The sequence below is a fragment of the Phodopus roborovskii genome, unplaced genomic scaffold (assembly GCF_943737965.1).
Source record: "Phodopus roborovskii unplaced genomic scaffold, PHOROB, whole genome shotgun sequence".
Classification (NCBI taxonomy): Eukaryota; Metazoa; Chordata; class Mammalia; order Rodentia; family Cricetidae; genus Phodopus; species Phodopus roborovskii.
In genome coordinates, this window is record NW_026126418.1 from 25,221,907 (window position 1) to 25,238,241 (window position 16,335).

At 38.2% G+C, this 16,335-nt stretch overlaps 1 protein-coding gene across 1 annotated transcript in view; it reads right to left on the bottom strand.

The window, feature by feature from the left end:
• Window positions 1-16,335, bottom strand: part of Ppp1r1c (protein phosphatase 1 regulatory inhibitor subunit 1C) — a 101,105-nt gene that overhangs the window by 40,865 nt on the left and 43,905 nt on the right. The window contains exons 3-4 of the mRNA XM_051184394.1: window positions 8,138-8,169; window positions 5,243-5,303 (exon numbers count right to left, since the gene is read on the bottom strand). Coding sequence (XP_051040351.1) covers window positions 5,243-5,303; window positions 8,138-8,169 — 93 coding nt within the window. The remainder of the gene's footprint in view (window positions 1-5,242; window positions 5,304-8,137; window positions 8,170-16,335) is intronic.

The window sequence follows — 16,335 nt, forward strand, 5'->3', positions numbered from 1 at the left end:
TGGCCTTGATTTGGTTACCTAAACCAAATATAGAAACTCCTCTCCTCCCTCCCCCTCCTCTAAGTCAGCAAGTCGTATTAAAGGTTCAGTGTTGTTTATTTGAAAGGGATGTAAATATAAGGCTAATTTTTGAAATGGGTATATAGAGACAAAACAGTAGGAATATGTCGAAAAAATGGTGCCCTCATTTCCAAATGTTTAAGTGGCATCATGAAACTGATTAAATTACTGATCCCAAATTTCAATTTGAGGTTTAACACAACTCTCAGTTATTTAATCCTCAAACTAGTAGTCTGTGTTGATACTACATAACAAGAAGGCTATGCTTGTGATCCCTTTTTGCTCCATTCTCTCTCAATGTTTATCTTAGAAAGAAAAAAAAGAAAAAAGGAAAAAAGAAAGAAAGAAAAAGCTGTCTTAACTTGACTTCTGAGAGGGTTACATTTTTAATTCTCCATCCTGAATCCACCCTCCATTTTCAAAGATATGAGGGAAGATAAGTTTGAAACTCAGAGGAAGTAATTAAAGAGCAGCTAAGGAAGTGGGTCTAGAAATAGAAGCATACTTTTTTTTTTTTTTTTAAGGAGCAAGATTTGTGTATATTTAGAATGTGTGTTGTTAACTAGAAATCTTGTATTGAACAAGTGAACTTTGGCCTGCATAGTAAATAAATTAAACTAGCACACCACACAACCCCACACACACACCAATAACAACAACAACAACAAAAACCCCCCCCAAAACCAAAAACCCACAACAAAACAGCCTCAACAACAAAACCCATGACTTAGAATAACAGATGTGATGAGTATACATGCAGAGGAGCTGCAAAAAGTCAGAAATTCTCTAAAGCAATGGTTTTCAACCTGAAGGTCACAATTCCTCTGGGGTCACATATCAGATATTTATAGTATGATTCATAACATTAGCAAAATTACAGTTACTAAATAGCAATGAAATGATTTATAGTTGGGTGTCACCCCAGCATGGGGAACTGTATTAAAGGGTAGAAGCATTAGGAAGGCTGTCAAGAGACAGATGGGGTAGTGATGCCCTGGGAAGCAGCTCAAATGCCCCGCCCCCTCTCTCCTTGCCTTCAGTTTCTATACAGTACTTAGTAAAGGCAGACAAGTGTGATGCTGACTGGTTCCTTCTGAGGACTTCCTGAGTGACAATCAAGATACAGTGATTGCTAATTCACCCCACAGCCTTTGAGTTGTGTATCTGTAGGTTACTCCATCCCCTGACAATTCATGGTTAGTGCACATTTTGTGCCTGCACCCAAATTCACCACAGCCAACACTTCATTCCTATGCTTTCTGGAAACTTAGGTATCACTATGTCTAACTGCTCCATTGGTTTACTTGGGAAAGCAGGGTGTGGCAGCTGTGAGGAGCCGATGAGTAAAATGAAGCTACAACTAGATTGTGTTGAAAGGGAACCAGAATATATATATATATATATATATATATATATATATATATATATATACATACATATATATATATATATATATATATAAACTTTCTAAGTCTGGCTGTAACTGAACTAAATAAAATCTTGGTCTCCCTTGAAAGATGTGATGAACCTATGCTGTATAGGACCAGGTATCCTTAGAGCTGACTTCATTTGCGTTGGGCAAGGTCAGATCTGCAGCAGGATTTTTCATCGTTTTTCCAGCCATGGCTATGCTTCCCCATATCCTCACTGCTGAACTCCGAAGACCTGGATGGAAATGAACATGGCTGCACCTCGTTCTCCACTGAGGGTCCAAATAATGACTTAAAATGAACACACATATGGTATGCCTGCTTTAAGTATTATCAGTTCACATCTTGCTTCAGTCTCCCTAGCAATTTATTCCAGATCATCTCCCTTTCATCAATGAGAGAAGACAAAAAAGATTGACTCTGATTTTCTGAAGGCCGTGCAGGTCACAACTGGGAATGCTAAGCTATGGACGTTGATGAGCTGTCACTCAAAACCCATGTGCTTTCATCTTGGCTCCCTGAAATAAGCATGACAAGCAACTTCACCTGAAGATAAGATGGATCATCCTTCAGTAATATTTCATACCGCTTGCCACAACCTTTGGCCCCACTCCTTAAAACCGTTTTAGCCTTCTTACTGGGTCATTCGATTTCTACACTGAGTTTTTCCTTAATTTCATTTATTGCTCTATTTATGAGAGGAGACTGAATTAAGATTAAAAATTCATGATTGAAGCCATCTTCAGAGAAATTAAAAATAAAAGCTTAGGGCTAAAACGGCCTTATACATCTGAAAATCTATCTAGTACATCAACTCAGAAGAATAATCACAGGACACTGAAGCAACTAAAATATTCCTTTACAAGAAATTAGAAAGAAGATATTTTCCTGAAGTAAATGAAGCATATGGCTTGCTGTACATTAAGAACAGAAATATAATGCTAATGGGCTCTGCCACAGTAAGTGCATTTTCTATCTGCTCCTATGTTTAACGTTCAGGTTTCCATTTAAATCAATAGCACTTACTTTGCAGCAAAACACATTTGAATTCCAGTAGAAGACACACACACACACACACACACACACACACACACACACACGTGCACATGCACACGCACGCGCGGATGGAAATGAATCAGCCATTTTCTTTGCCAGGATTCAAATTCACTTTGCTCTCTGAAAACAAGATTCAAGCAACCCAATAGTTTAATTGGCTGTTCTGTAAATTGAAGGCTGACAATCACATAAATGACAGGAAAGTGTACAGGGACCTCCAGTCATCAGCTGTCATTTTTATGGTAATCTTCAGAACTTTCTGCTTATCTGATCATAAAACACTAGATTATGCTGTGAGGGAAAAGTAAGTGTGTTCAATGAAAATGTCAACTTCTGTCATTTTAAAGTATAATATACATCTTAAATTTATGATTGATCCGTATAGTTATAAAAAGTGTGGTGACCACAGAATATCTAAAACTCATCATCCTATCAAAAACGAGTTCCTCTGAGAACCTTTGATTTGAAAAACAGCATTTTGTTATGTGTGGTAGATAATCACTACATTGTGGCAGTCAGAGTGAGTGTCTGTGTACCAGGACTCTCCCTTTTTCTGTCTGCATTTTTTGTTCTGTTTTATAGATTTGTCAATGACTTGGACTAAGAATATGAAGGAGAAATGTACTTTTTCTGTGGATGACACACCACTGAGATAATGGAACACATAATGGACTGACTATGATGTGTCAATCCAACAGCCCCCCTTTCTAGAAGCAGAAAATCCTATTGAGATGACAGTGTTGACTTCCATTTTGCTGGAGCAAAAAAGGCTTTTAATTTTACTGTGAGAAATGATTAGTGACTATGGAAATCAGTACAAAAAGAGGTTCAGAAACTTTAGATTCATAGTCAGCTCGCGATGTGTCAACAATGTACATGGATGCTAGCAAAAACTAATTAGATATCTGTTGCACTAAGAGAATTAAGTTTTGAGGAATGAAGGAAATTTCAGGCATAATTTGTTTTTGTTGTTTTGTTTTTTGTTTGTTTCACAACTGTTTGCTACCTCTGTTGGTGCTCTACACTCCCAGCAAACCATTTATTTTCACTTATTGCAGTGACCCCCTGCAATCTGAAGAACTTTACATTTTGGGGCAACTGTTTTAATGTGTTTACCATCTCAAGAACACTCCCTTTGTTTAGCCACTCTTCTTATAATCAAATCTGGTCACTGCGTTCACAAAAGACCATGTGTTACAATAGACCATATGTTATGGTTCAATTGGTCTTCAGACACATTTCCAACTCTTAGGCACGGATAGATGGAGGAAATCATTTATTTTCTTCTATCACAGCTGAAAACTCACACAGTGATGTTCACTAAGTGACTTGTATCAGTACTCAGATCCCTTCTTGAAAACATGGCTGTACTTCCTTAAGGCTTTACCTCATTACTGTAGATGGTGGTTGTCAAAGAACAATGGCTCCACAGTGCAAAGTTATATTAAAAACGCTTTGGTAGGACTCACTTCCCTAAATGCTAGAATCCTACATTCTTAAGATATTTGAGAGCTAAAAATAATGAGGACCATGGCCCCTTAGGCCTTGGAGTTTAAGATTTTCCTTTCAAAATAATATATTCTCTGAGGACATGAGGACTGCTTTATTTAGCTCAAGCTATCCCAAAATAAAAACAGAGGAAAGAATTGGGAAACTGCACATGCATCTTTCATTGTTGTCCATTCATGCCAAAACTGATATGTCTTGAAGAATGCAAATCACTCACAATGAAGAAATATCTTTAACATGCTGCACCAATCTTTAGACAAGGATGCCTAGGAGTTTCAGTAATTACTGTGGGATAAACTTCAATTCAGATGAATGCATTATTTACTCATCCTTGTACAGACAGCCTTTCATACATGGGAAGGAAGTTTACTGAGAGTAGCTATGGGTCCACCTCCCTGGAAAGAGAATAAAAAGTGGAAAGGCTCACTCTCAGTTTAGACTTCTAAGCTTCCCTGCTGGCTTCTGAGGCACTGAAGCAGAATGGGGGTGAGGGGCAACAGCCAGGGAGCCAAGCTGGAAGGCAAGATCCTGGCCTGAACATACACGGCCTGTGTCAGGAACATTTTTGTGTGAAAAAGAAAAGAAGTCTTTCTTAGAACTAGTATTGGTCAAAATACTAATACACTTAGATGTTACTTGTCAGTTCCATTTTGAAGAAAAATTCTGGGAAAATGCCAGCATCTGAGCTAGCATTCTCCGTTGTCATTTGGGGAGCTGTTAGGAGTACAGCACATTGGTGCTAGATTGGATTCAGCAGACCCACTCCTGACACAAGGCAAACCTTGACATTCCATTTCCATCTAACTCACACTCTCCTGCTTGGCTTAAGTTAAGAGGTGTGGGGACACCTCCTGATAATCATATGCCAGTCAGTATGAATAATTAAAGATTATGGGGAAAATTCTCTCAAAGAAAAGATGTAAGGAAAGGTAAAAGACAAAAATCTTTGACACTGTTTTGAGAATTGCTTTTTCCATTCCAAGATTGTCAGATTTCACAGTCATCAATTCTTCAACTGCAAAAATGCTTCAAAGATGTTAATGTCTTCCCAATCACCACTCTGTTGAGAGTGGCAGAGCTGAGACAAGCATATGATCTAATGAACAGCCTTAGGGACATACAGCCTGCCAGTCCTGACATCCATCACTCATGACATCCATCACCCCAAAATGGCACCTGAACAATACCTTTCATGGCAGGTGGTGTGTACACACTCTGCTTCCTTTGCTTAGGTGATGCATTCTGCGACTGTGAACAAGGAAATAGAAAGTGTTAGACATGGGTTAACAAGTATATTACTGTCAGATGTGATGTAGATATCACACATGTATCTCAAAGGGCTTCCTGATATCTCCCTGTCAAGAAGCAGAGCTCTAATAATTAATTACATACATGCTCAGTGATTCAATAGACCTCTCTCTGAGCTATATAAAGCCAAAAGTCTGTTTATCATAAAATTTTCATGCTTTTAATTTTCATTATTAACATTAGTTTAACATTACTGTGTGTGATTTTATTGCTTTATTTATTTTTGTTTTTTTTGCTTATTTGTCCATTTTTGTATACCTGTGTGGGTGTGCACATCCCATGTTGCATGTGTTTAGGTCATAGAACAATTTGTAGAATCGATTCTTTCCTCTCACAATACAGGTCTAGGAGATCAAACCTAGGGTGTCAGACTTGGTGACAAGAGTCAGTGCCTACACTTAGTTTATTTTCAGGAGATAAAAGGACATTAATCTAAATGCAAGAGAGATAAGAGTTCTGAGACAAAGTATACTTCAAAAATATTCCAGTGGTATAACATATAGATATGTACATATACACAATATTTATGTGTATATGTTTTTTTTTGCCTCTGTAATTAATGTTCCAAAGGGTCCTTCATTCATAAAAGAAACCCAAAATCTTGAATTCCCACATTCAATCTAAGCCCTGCCTTACTCAGAATTAAAATGTTAAGGTAATAGTCCTCTGTTTGTCCAAAAGATAAGTCCTTTGTTATCAAACCTGTTCCATATTTTTGTTACCTAAATACACCAGATCAGGATAAGGTTATTAAGAGGTTTTACTTTTTAAAATGATAAAAGTAAGAACATATTTCATGGTTAAACCCACTGTTCTGTAATCATATGGAGATATTATTTATTCTTGTTATTTATATAGTTCAGTCACTAATCAGATTATATTCAAATGACTTTTTAACAATGTGCATTTATTGATACAATATAATAATACAATGTATTATTTATTTATATTTCTGACACTAATATTTATTGAAAGGATAGAAATATAGTGTTGCCTAGTGTGTATGAAGCCTTGTGTTTGGTCTCCACCACTTCATAAACATAGCTGTGTGTGTCTGTAATCCTCTCACTAGAGAAGTGGCAGAAGGAGGTTCAAGGCAAGCCACTACCGTCCAGTGACACTGAGGCTACATGAGACTTGGAAAACGTTTTGAAAATGACATTGATTTATATTCTAAAGTGTTGAAGGGAAGGGTCTTAATCATTGAGTTCTAGTGTCTGCAGTGATCTTTGCTGAGGAAAACTTAAGTATAAAATATTACAAGATGTATTTGAAGGGTGGCTTTATGTTTCCAGTGCACATAAGAAAGAACATGAGGTGTAAAGTTTGAAACAAAATAGAAACTATTTTGTAAACTTTAAACTTAAGGCATATTTATGCAAACTAAATTGTCCTCAAAATCATCATCCAGGTATTGGTATTCATTGATGCAAATACATCTATCAAAAAATAAAGGTAAGAAAATTAAAAAAAAAAAACTTGTCAAATGCTTAGCAAATGAAGAAGCTACTCCAGAGGTTGTTTCCTTCTTATACTGAGGATACACTCAGGGTCTCACACACAGGCACACTCTCTATCAAGCCATATGCCAAGCCGGCACATTCTTTGTAACACTTCTTTTGTACCAGTCACATTAACAATAACTGTGTGGGTGATTGATGACTCTTGGAGACCATTTGTTCTTGTGTCAGTCATGTGAGACTGATCTTGATAAGCAGCTACTACCTCTGGGATTCCTTGTATATTTTCCCATATACACATTCTAAGATTAAACATCCAAAGTTATTTCTATGGAAGTGTCTTGTTGTCTTTTAGTAGGATAATGATGAAATATAACGAAACCTACTTTACATAAGTGCTTAATTTTCAAAGCATTTTATCGTTTACTCCCAGTAAACTATTAATTGTGTGAAATTTTATGTGGTATTTTGCACTGTCTAGAATTTCCTCCTTGGGTGTTGTATTCTTACTCATGATCATGGAAACTGCTTACACCTACAGCCCATCCATTCTCTATTTGTTATATTACTGGACCTACTTCACTTCTTCATATTTAATCTATCAGATCCCCAAGTCTTCCCTGCCTCCTACTTCCTATCTCAATTATTAATTTAGATATGGAGTATGTAATAGATGTACAGTGTTCAGACTGGTGCTGAGGTTGCATCTGAACATGTTATCTGGTGAAACCATCAGTTCTGGTTACCAAGGCTCTACACTCTAGAGGAACTCACCCTCCTCACACTTGAACTATGGAGCTGACTTTGGCCCTAAAGAGCTGAAGACCTTCTAAGATGTGCCTGACACTGCCTTCATCTCCCTACACTTGAATTTCAGTGTTGCCTAGCCCTGCTTATTATGTTTATATATAATCACTCAGGAAATCAAAGCTATCAGTTTCATATCTTACAACTAAAATCAAAGCATTAACTTAGAAAGTTTTGTGGGATTTAGCATTTCATCTAGAAGCAAGGTAACTAAGGCAGACATTTTCACCATACCATTTTCCTGCCCATTCAGGAAAAGCAACCTGAATACCTTCTATACCACAGTGACCTTTATTTATGTCATTTGTTTGTGTTACTTATCTATTATCACCCACACATTAACATTGATATAGATTGACACCAAAGAACTCTATTCCAAAGAATATGCTAGACTGGGCATGTAGCTCAGTGGAGTATGTGAGAGACAAGAAAAACAAAGCAAAAACACAGAGATATTATCAGTTATTTGTGTTTTAATACATTAACACAAAATGTAGGAAAACTTACTTCTTGAGTGTTCACCCTCTTCTCATCAATTTCTGAAAGAGAAGTTGATATAATTAATTATATTATTTACATATATTTATTAATTAATGTTCTTCCTTATAATAGCTTACTTTTCAAAAACATATATAGAAATACTTTAAACAATTGCCATATTTGTCTTTAACAACTCTGAGGTAGAGCCGAGAAGGACAGGGAGATGGTGGACTGTTTCCTTCTGAAGAGAAGAAAAAGTATGGGTTTCTCCTTAACCCATAATGGAACCCTCTATCAAGGTATCTCTTTCTAGAAATTCCCAGGAATCCATAAGAACGACCCCAACTAAGAAGATAAGCAATAGTGGAGATAGTACTTTAAATGTCCTTCCCCTATAATGAGATTGATGACTACCTTAAATGTCATCATAGAGACTTCATCTAGTAGCTAATAGAAACAGAAGCAGAGATTCACAGCTAAGACCTGGGCTGTACTCCTGGAATCCATTTGTAGAGAGGGAGGAGTGATGATTAAAGGGGTCAAGACCATGATGGGGAAACCCACAGAAACATCTAACCTGAGCAAGTGGGAGCTCACAGACTCCAGACTGAGAGCTGGGGAACTGGAGTAAGACCCAACCATGGGTGTCAGCTGTGGGGCTGCTGGCAGGGGAACCAATATTTATCCCTAGTGCACGATCTGGCTTTTTGGAGCCTGTTCTCTGGAGGGATACCTTGCTCAGTGTAAATATGGGGTGGGGATGGTGGGCTTTGTCCTGCTTCAAATGATGTGACAAACTTTGATGATTTCCCCATAAGAGGCCTTACCCTCTCTGAGAAATGGAATGAAGGGGGTGGCATGGAGAAATGATGGGAGGGAGAGGGAATTGAGAGTGGTAGATTGGTACATAAATAAGATTGTTTGGAAAAAGAAAAGAAGGGAAGAAAGAAAGAAAGAAAGGGAGAAAGAAAGAAAGGAAGAAAGAAAGAAAAGAAAGAAAAAAAAAAGAAAGAAAGAACCTCATGGGAAGGCCCTGCACTTGACAACCCAGAATGCCGGCCTTTAGCATCCAGAAAGGACACTGGGGAAATGACTCAGAGCCATGACTAATGTTATCAGTCCCCCAGTGTCAAGGCACAAGAATCCTTCTGTTTTAATTGAATTTCCTGAATTTACTAGTAACTTTTAATTATTGCTGCTCAAGGGTCTTCCAGTTTGTTGCTGACAAGCTCTGCTTTCACTGCCAGGATAATCTCTGTGGCATAAGCCTCCCTTCCAAGAACCAATGTACAGAGCCAGTGACTGCCAAATATTTCTTATGCTAGTGCTCAGCACCTTCTCATGGCTGTACAGAGGGTCTGGAAGAGGAGGTGCTCATGTCCTCCCCTTCACAAAGGCCCACTTAGCATTGAGGCTCTTTCTTTCCTTCTGACTTTGATTTCTATCTCTTGGCTTCTTGACCTATAGTGAGCCTTTCCATTTTCTAACATTAGTCCCCAAACCAATGGTCCAAAACTTAATGAGAAATGTATCTATGAATATCAGCAACTTAACAGCTGAATACAAAATCAACTCACAATAATCAGTAACCTTCCTACATATACAAATGACAAATGGAGTGAGAAAGAAATAACACCTTTTAAAATAGCCTCAAATAAGTAAAATATCTTAGGGTAATTCTAGCTAGCAAGTGGAAGACTTGTATCAATACAAACTTGAACATATTGAAGAAAATATCAGAAGTTGGAATGATCTCCAGTGCTCATGGATTGATAGAATTGATATAGTTAAAAAAAAAAAAGCCATCCTACCAAAAATAATCTACACATTCAATATAGGTGCACATAGAGCAGAATGTACCATACAGTTACACAGAGCTAGCCATTGATAGCAAACAGGTCTCTTTCTAGGCATGAGTGTGGTGATATTTTGTTTGTGATCTAACCAATAAAGCTTGCCTGAAAAATCAGAATTTGGAACTAGCCACTAGTTAGCCATATTGGCCAGGCAGTGGTGGCACACACTTTTAACCTCAGCACTTGGGAGGCAGAGGCATGCAGTTTAAGGCCACCCTGAGCTACACAAGATTGATCCAGTCTGAAAGAGAAACAAACAGAGCCAGGTCGTGGTGTCTCACACCTTTAATCCCAGCTATAGGGAGTTGGAGACAGGAGTGATATGGCTGGGCAGAGAGAAGAATATAAGATAGGAGGAGACAGAAGCTCATTGCATTCAGTCTAAGGATTCATAGGGATAGGATCTCCTCTTTGTTCTGAGGATTCAAAAGGTCTCTCTTGTGGCTGGTTCCTTTACTCCTCTTCCAGCATTAACCCCAATATAAGATCAATTACAATTTGTTCTACACATGAGTATGTATTCTCAATGTACATTTTTTTATTGTTTGTAAAATAACAGTACTGGAAAGCTTTGGTGTCTTGCTATCATGTTTTGACTAAATACCATGAGCGATCCACTGTAGCACAGTGATCAATTGTAAAGCAAAATGACCACAACAACCAACACTGAATTTATGCTTTGGAGCTTTTTAATATTTAAGCTAGTATCTAACCTAGTATTTTAAGATTTGAATGAGTTCTAATTGTTCCCTTTGCACATTTTTTACTCTCTCATAAGACATACTAAGCGTATCTTTCCAACAAGAACTATATTCATTATATAATTCAATGAGGAAAATCCTTCATTGTTTTCGTTGGGTTATATTGACAAAAATTAGCATTGTTACAGAAGCAAAGATGGAGAAAACTGAGTCCTGTTTCTCCATACTGAAGATCAATGAAAGTTAAGTAAATTTCAAGTCAAAGTGACTCAAGCAGAGGTAAAGATGCCCAGAAACAAGTTACGGTTTTCCTGAAATTCACTGGTAACTCATTTCCTTCACTGGGTTGTTATTGGACTGGGAAGAAGAATCTCTTCTGCTGTCCTGACACCTTATATAAATCCACAGTGCATGCTCATAGGGCACATTTACAAGGAGAAAAACACAAACACAATGTTCTTAATAATTTGTCCCATGGCAGTTGTCATCGATGATGGATACCCATAAAAGCACATTCAAGCCTCACCAGCTCTCAACAACCTCAAAATGACATTTATAGTGACCACATGTTCCCTGCCAGGCTACAAACTGTGATCCCTGTGGCCAACTTCAGCAGTTTTCAGGAACACTGGGTCCCTGATAAAATATGAGAAGAGATCCTTGTGTTCAAATACTTTTGAACCTTCTCAGTAACCGGAAAAGTAATACTGCTTTTGGGTAAGATTGAACAAAACCAATTTGTTAGTTGATGAGGAGTTTTCTAACTGATTATTCATAGGTAAAAACTATAATATTTGATGACTAGAGCCCTTAACAGCATGTGATACTTTATCCTAACACCAATGTCAGCTGACTCACAATTCCTGTAACTCCAGCTCCAGGAGATCTGATGTCCTGTTCTGCCTGGTGCAGTTATAAACTCACACAGATACAGACATGAACACACACACACACAAACATAGACATACACATACACAAACTCAGACACAATCACACACAAATAATTAAAAGTAATTCTTTAAATTTATAGACATATTAAAGCTATAGTTTTTCAGGAAAAACTCACAGAGTTTTTACTTTTAATTTTCTCCTCTCTCAATAGTCATTCAGTCTGCAGGAAGAAATTCCTTCTTTTGATGTTGGAGATACAGAAGTGTGTGTGTAGTGAGAATCTATCATGCATGAAGACCTGGTTTCAATACTCCACTACCACATAAAGAGGGCCAACAGCATCACTCATGCCCATCATCCCATTAATTAGGAGGTGGAGGCAGGAGGATCAGAACATCAAGGTCATCTTCAGCTGTCAGATCATACTCCAGTCTGTGCAGAATGCTTGTAGCACAATGGCAATAGTCTCTGTTTAATTCTTCCACTGCTATTCCCACAACAGCACAGGGAACACACACCAGTATCTTATCAAACAGATACACTAATGCTTTATGTTTCATGAAATGAGACCATCTCCTTATTCCAAAATACAGCAGGAGGGCAACTCTTCATTGGTAATAAGTGCTAAAACGTTATTTTAATAAATAAATGCTTGATCTGGAAACTTCTTAAAGCAAAAGCCATAACTTCCATTTTCATCATATTTTAAATTTATTTTACAAACCAACCACAGTTTCCCCTCCCTTCTCTCCTTCCTCTCCCTTCCCCCACTTCTCCCTCACCCCCACTCCTACCCTCTCCTTCATCTCCACTTAGAAGAGGGAAGGCCTCCCATGGGAATCAACAAAGCACAGCACATCAAGCTGAGGCAGGTCCAAACTCCTCCCTGCTGCACCAGGCTGAACAAGGCACCCCAGCACAGGGAATAGTTTTCAAAGAGCCAGCTCATGCATCAGGAACAGCTCCTGGTCCCACCACTAGGGGCCCCACAAAAGACTAAGCCAAACAATCATCACCCCCTGGATGCAGAGACCCTAGGTCAGTCCCAAGCTGGCTCCCCAGAAGTCCATCCAGAATCCTTGAGTTCCCACAAGCTCATGTCAGCTATCTCTGCTGGCTTCTCCATCAGAATTCTAGCACTCCCCGCCCCTACCCACCATATGATCCCTCCACTCTCTCTTCAACTGGACTCCGGGAGCCCGGCTGTGGATCTGTGCATCTGCCTCCATCTGATTCTGGATTAAGTCTCCACCCTGACAACCACTAACCAATTTGATCACAGGGCAAGGCCAGTAAAGGACCGTCCTCACCACTGCCGGGATTCCTAACTGGGGTCGTCCTTGTGGGCTCCCAGGAACCTCCCTCCCTGGCTCCATGTCTCTCCTCAACCCCACAAAGGCCCCTCTATCAAGACTTCTCCCCCATCACCCGCCTCTATTCAGCCCACAACTCCCGATATTTCCATCCCCCATCCTTTCCCCTTTACTCCCTCTACCACCCTGCCCCCAGTTTACCCAGCACATTCCATCCACCTCCTCTTCCCAGGGAGATCCATTCATCCCTCTTAGAGTCCTCCCTGCCACCCAGCCTCCCTGGGGCTGAGGATTGTAACCCGGTTATCCTTTGTCTTACATCTAATATGCACTTATGAATGAGTACAAATCGTGTTTGTCTTTCTTGTCTTTCCTGGTCTGGGTTACCTCACTCAGGATGATTTTGTTTTTTCTACATTACTTCCATTTTTTTAAAAAATGGTTTTAGTCTTTGCAGTCAAATGCAACAGACACTCAAATGCCTACAAACATCACCACACTAAGTGATTCAAAATGGAAGTAGGAAAAATAAGGATGTTTTAGTTTGCTCTGTGAGTTTCTGCAGATTGGGAAGAAGTCAATATTGAGGTGTGTGTGTGTGTGTGTGTGTGTGTGTGTGTGTGTGTGTGTGTGAATTCATATGTATATAAATGTGTGTGAGAAATTCATACAAATTCTCATATATTTATATGAAAAAATGTAAGACCTTATGTCATATTAATGTTATTTCATAGATTTAGCCTCCTGAACTAACTAAAACCAAAGAAATGAATGATTTATTCAGGTCATCTCTTGAAGAACATTGGCTTGGCTTGTATACAGAAGGCTCTGGTGTACAGAGTCCAATTTCTTAGCCTAAACTCAAAAGATGCAGACTTCTGATGTGTTTAGAGAAACAGGATCATTTGAGCCTTTACTTAAGCAGCTATTTTTGAAATGCAACAAGAAAGTCAATTCAGACAGAATTGGAGAACTTAAAGTGATAACAGTATTGAAAATTGATACTCTGAAGACTTTCCCTGTTGAAAGGGAAGAGCAGTGACAGCCTAAACATACATACATACATACATACATACATACATACATATATACATACATACATACATGACTGAAACAATAAAGCCATGTTCAGAAAGGAGTCAAATAGCTCTGGGGACCAGAAACATTATAAACAAATAAATAATAAGTAAATAAAAGCACAATCTGATAAGCATGGGAGACATTGCATCCAGAAGTCTTTGGAATCCAGAAGTAGGCAGAAGCAACTGGAATTTTCAGTCCATCTGAAGAAGGACTAAAATTTTGTGAGAAAGAAACAAAAGCCAGACGTACTGCCTGGAATCAGGAGCATACAATCGTTACTTACCTGGGAGAAAGACTCCTATGTACACACCCAGGGCAAGACAGACAGCAAAGCACAACCTACCATGGACAACTACCAAAGAACTGAAACAGAAATGCCAATCCTTATAGGCTACCTCCTAATTTCCTTTCCTAAAGATGCAAAATGGCTGCTTGAAATTGAGACATGCCATCCATGCAGCATTAGTTATACTGATGTGACATTAACCATCAGGAGACATGAAAGAAGATAGCATGACTAATCATAACCCAGATAGGCAGGATTCACTAAAATAGGACTGACTGAACTTCAAAAAACAACCACAACCACCTGTGTGTGTGTGTGTGTGTTAATAGGGTCAATAGATCAATAGGGTTAATAAGTCAATAGACAGCCACTTGTCACAGCATTTGCTTGCTGTTATCTGAGCATAACTCACACTGATAGGGATATTATTTTCCTCCTATTTCACTGATATCCTTGTGTCAGATCATTTATCATGAGTCTATCCTTTAAATCAGCCCACCAAGGAGATAAAATGGGTTTGTGAAATGAGGATTTTTCAGAGGAAATAAAAGCTAAGCTTTTTATTTAAATTGCAAACATTTCTATGAACCACAGTGCCACTTAATACCTTTGACTTCTACCAAATGTATCATGAAGATCATAATTTTATAGTAGATAATTTACAATTTACTCAAAACTATAAGAACATGTGTATATATTTATTATTGTGTTATGTCAATTTCAAAAAGAGTTTATAAAAATTCAGCCATCAGTCTCCACTAAATCTAGAGTATCACTTTTACATCTTTATAACCCAAATCAAATGTTTTGAATGCCTGTACGTCATGGTAGAGGGTGCGGGGATGTCTTCAGCTATCTCAAAGCACACATACTCCTATGAGCAAGTAATATTTGCAGTTATAGAATACTATGAAATTTTCTTCTATGACAAGAATTCTACATACTTTAATAACAAATCCTGAATTGAATGATAGAAGTCATGCAGGTTTACAAAGAATAGAGATAACACTTTCTTGCTTAATTATTTTTATGTCTGTCAATGGAGATCCTTCAACTGGTGTGCTATTTAGTTTTATGTGCACTCCATAATATACATATATATACATATATATATATATAATGTAGAATATATATGTATATATATGTATATATATATGTACATATATATATACATATATATTCGTGTATATAGTTTATGTGTTTAGGTCAAAACTGAATTTATAAAACTCATAGAACTTTTTTCTCTATCAATATAAATCTTTACTTATCCTATAAAGTTGTACTGAGTTGCCAATATTCTTTCTTCTACCTAGAGCAGTGCTTCTCAACCTTCCTAATGCTGTGACCCTTTAATTCAGTTCCTCATGTTGTGGTGACCCCCAACCATAAAATTATTTTCATTGCTACTTCATAACTGTATATAATTTGGCTACTGTTATAAATTGTAATGTAAACACAAGATAAATTGGATATTTGATATTTGACTCAAGGGGTTTCGACCCACAGGTTGAGAACTACTGTTGTAGACCTAGAGGGTTGAGCAGATGGCACAGGTTTAGCATGCATGATATGGATGCCTCAGGGCCTGGGTTCAGATCCCCAGCACACAGACAAGAGTGCTAGGCACAGCAAAGCACCTCTGTCACACAGCAGTGGGGAGGCAAAGACAGGAAGGTCCCTAGAACATGCTAACCAACCAGGTTCACTGAGAAAGCCTGTCTTAGGACCACAGGATAGCTAACATCCATCCCATAAGCCAATTTCTCTCTGAGTGAGATTATAGCAACAAGTTCCTGCACTATTTCTGATTGGAAATGTGTGCTGTAAAATCATTTACATATCTCTAGAAAGGATGCTCCGGCAGTCTTTCAGTTTTATGTCCCTTCCTTCTGCCTAGGAAATGGGATTACCAAGCTAGCAGCAAGCTTGTATATGACTCTAAATCCCCAGTATATTTTCACCAGCTTGTCCCTTTGATCTTTGCCAGCATGACCAAAAATTAGTTTCATTTTATACAAGAGTAGCACTTCAGAAAAGCAATTTATAGTCTATTTTCCCCCTTTTAATGCCCTAATGGCTTAATTACAAGGAGACT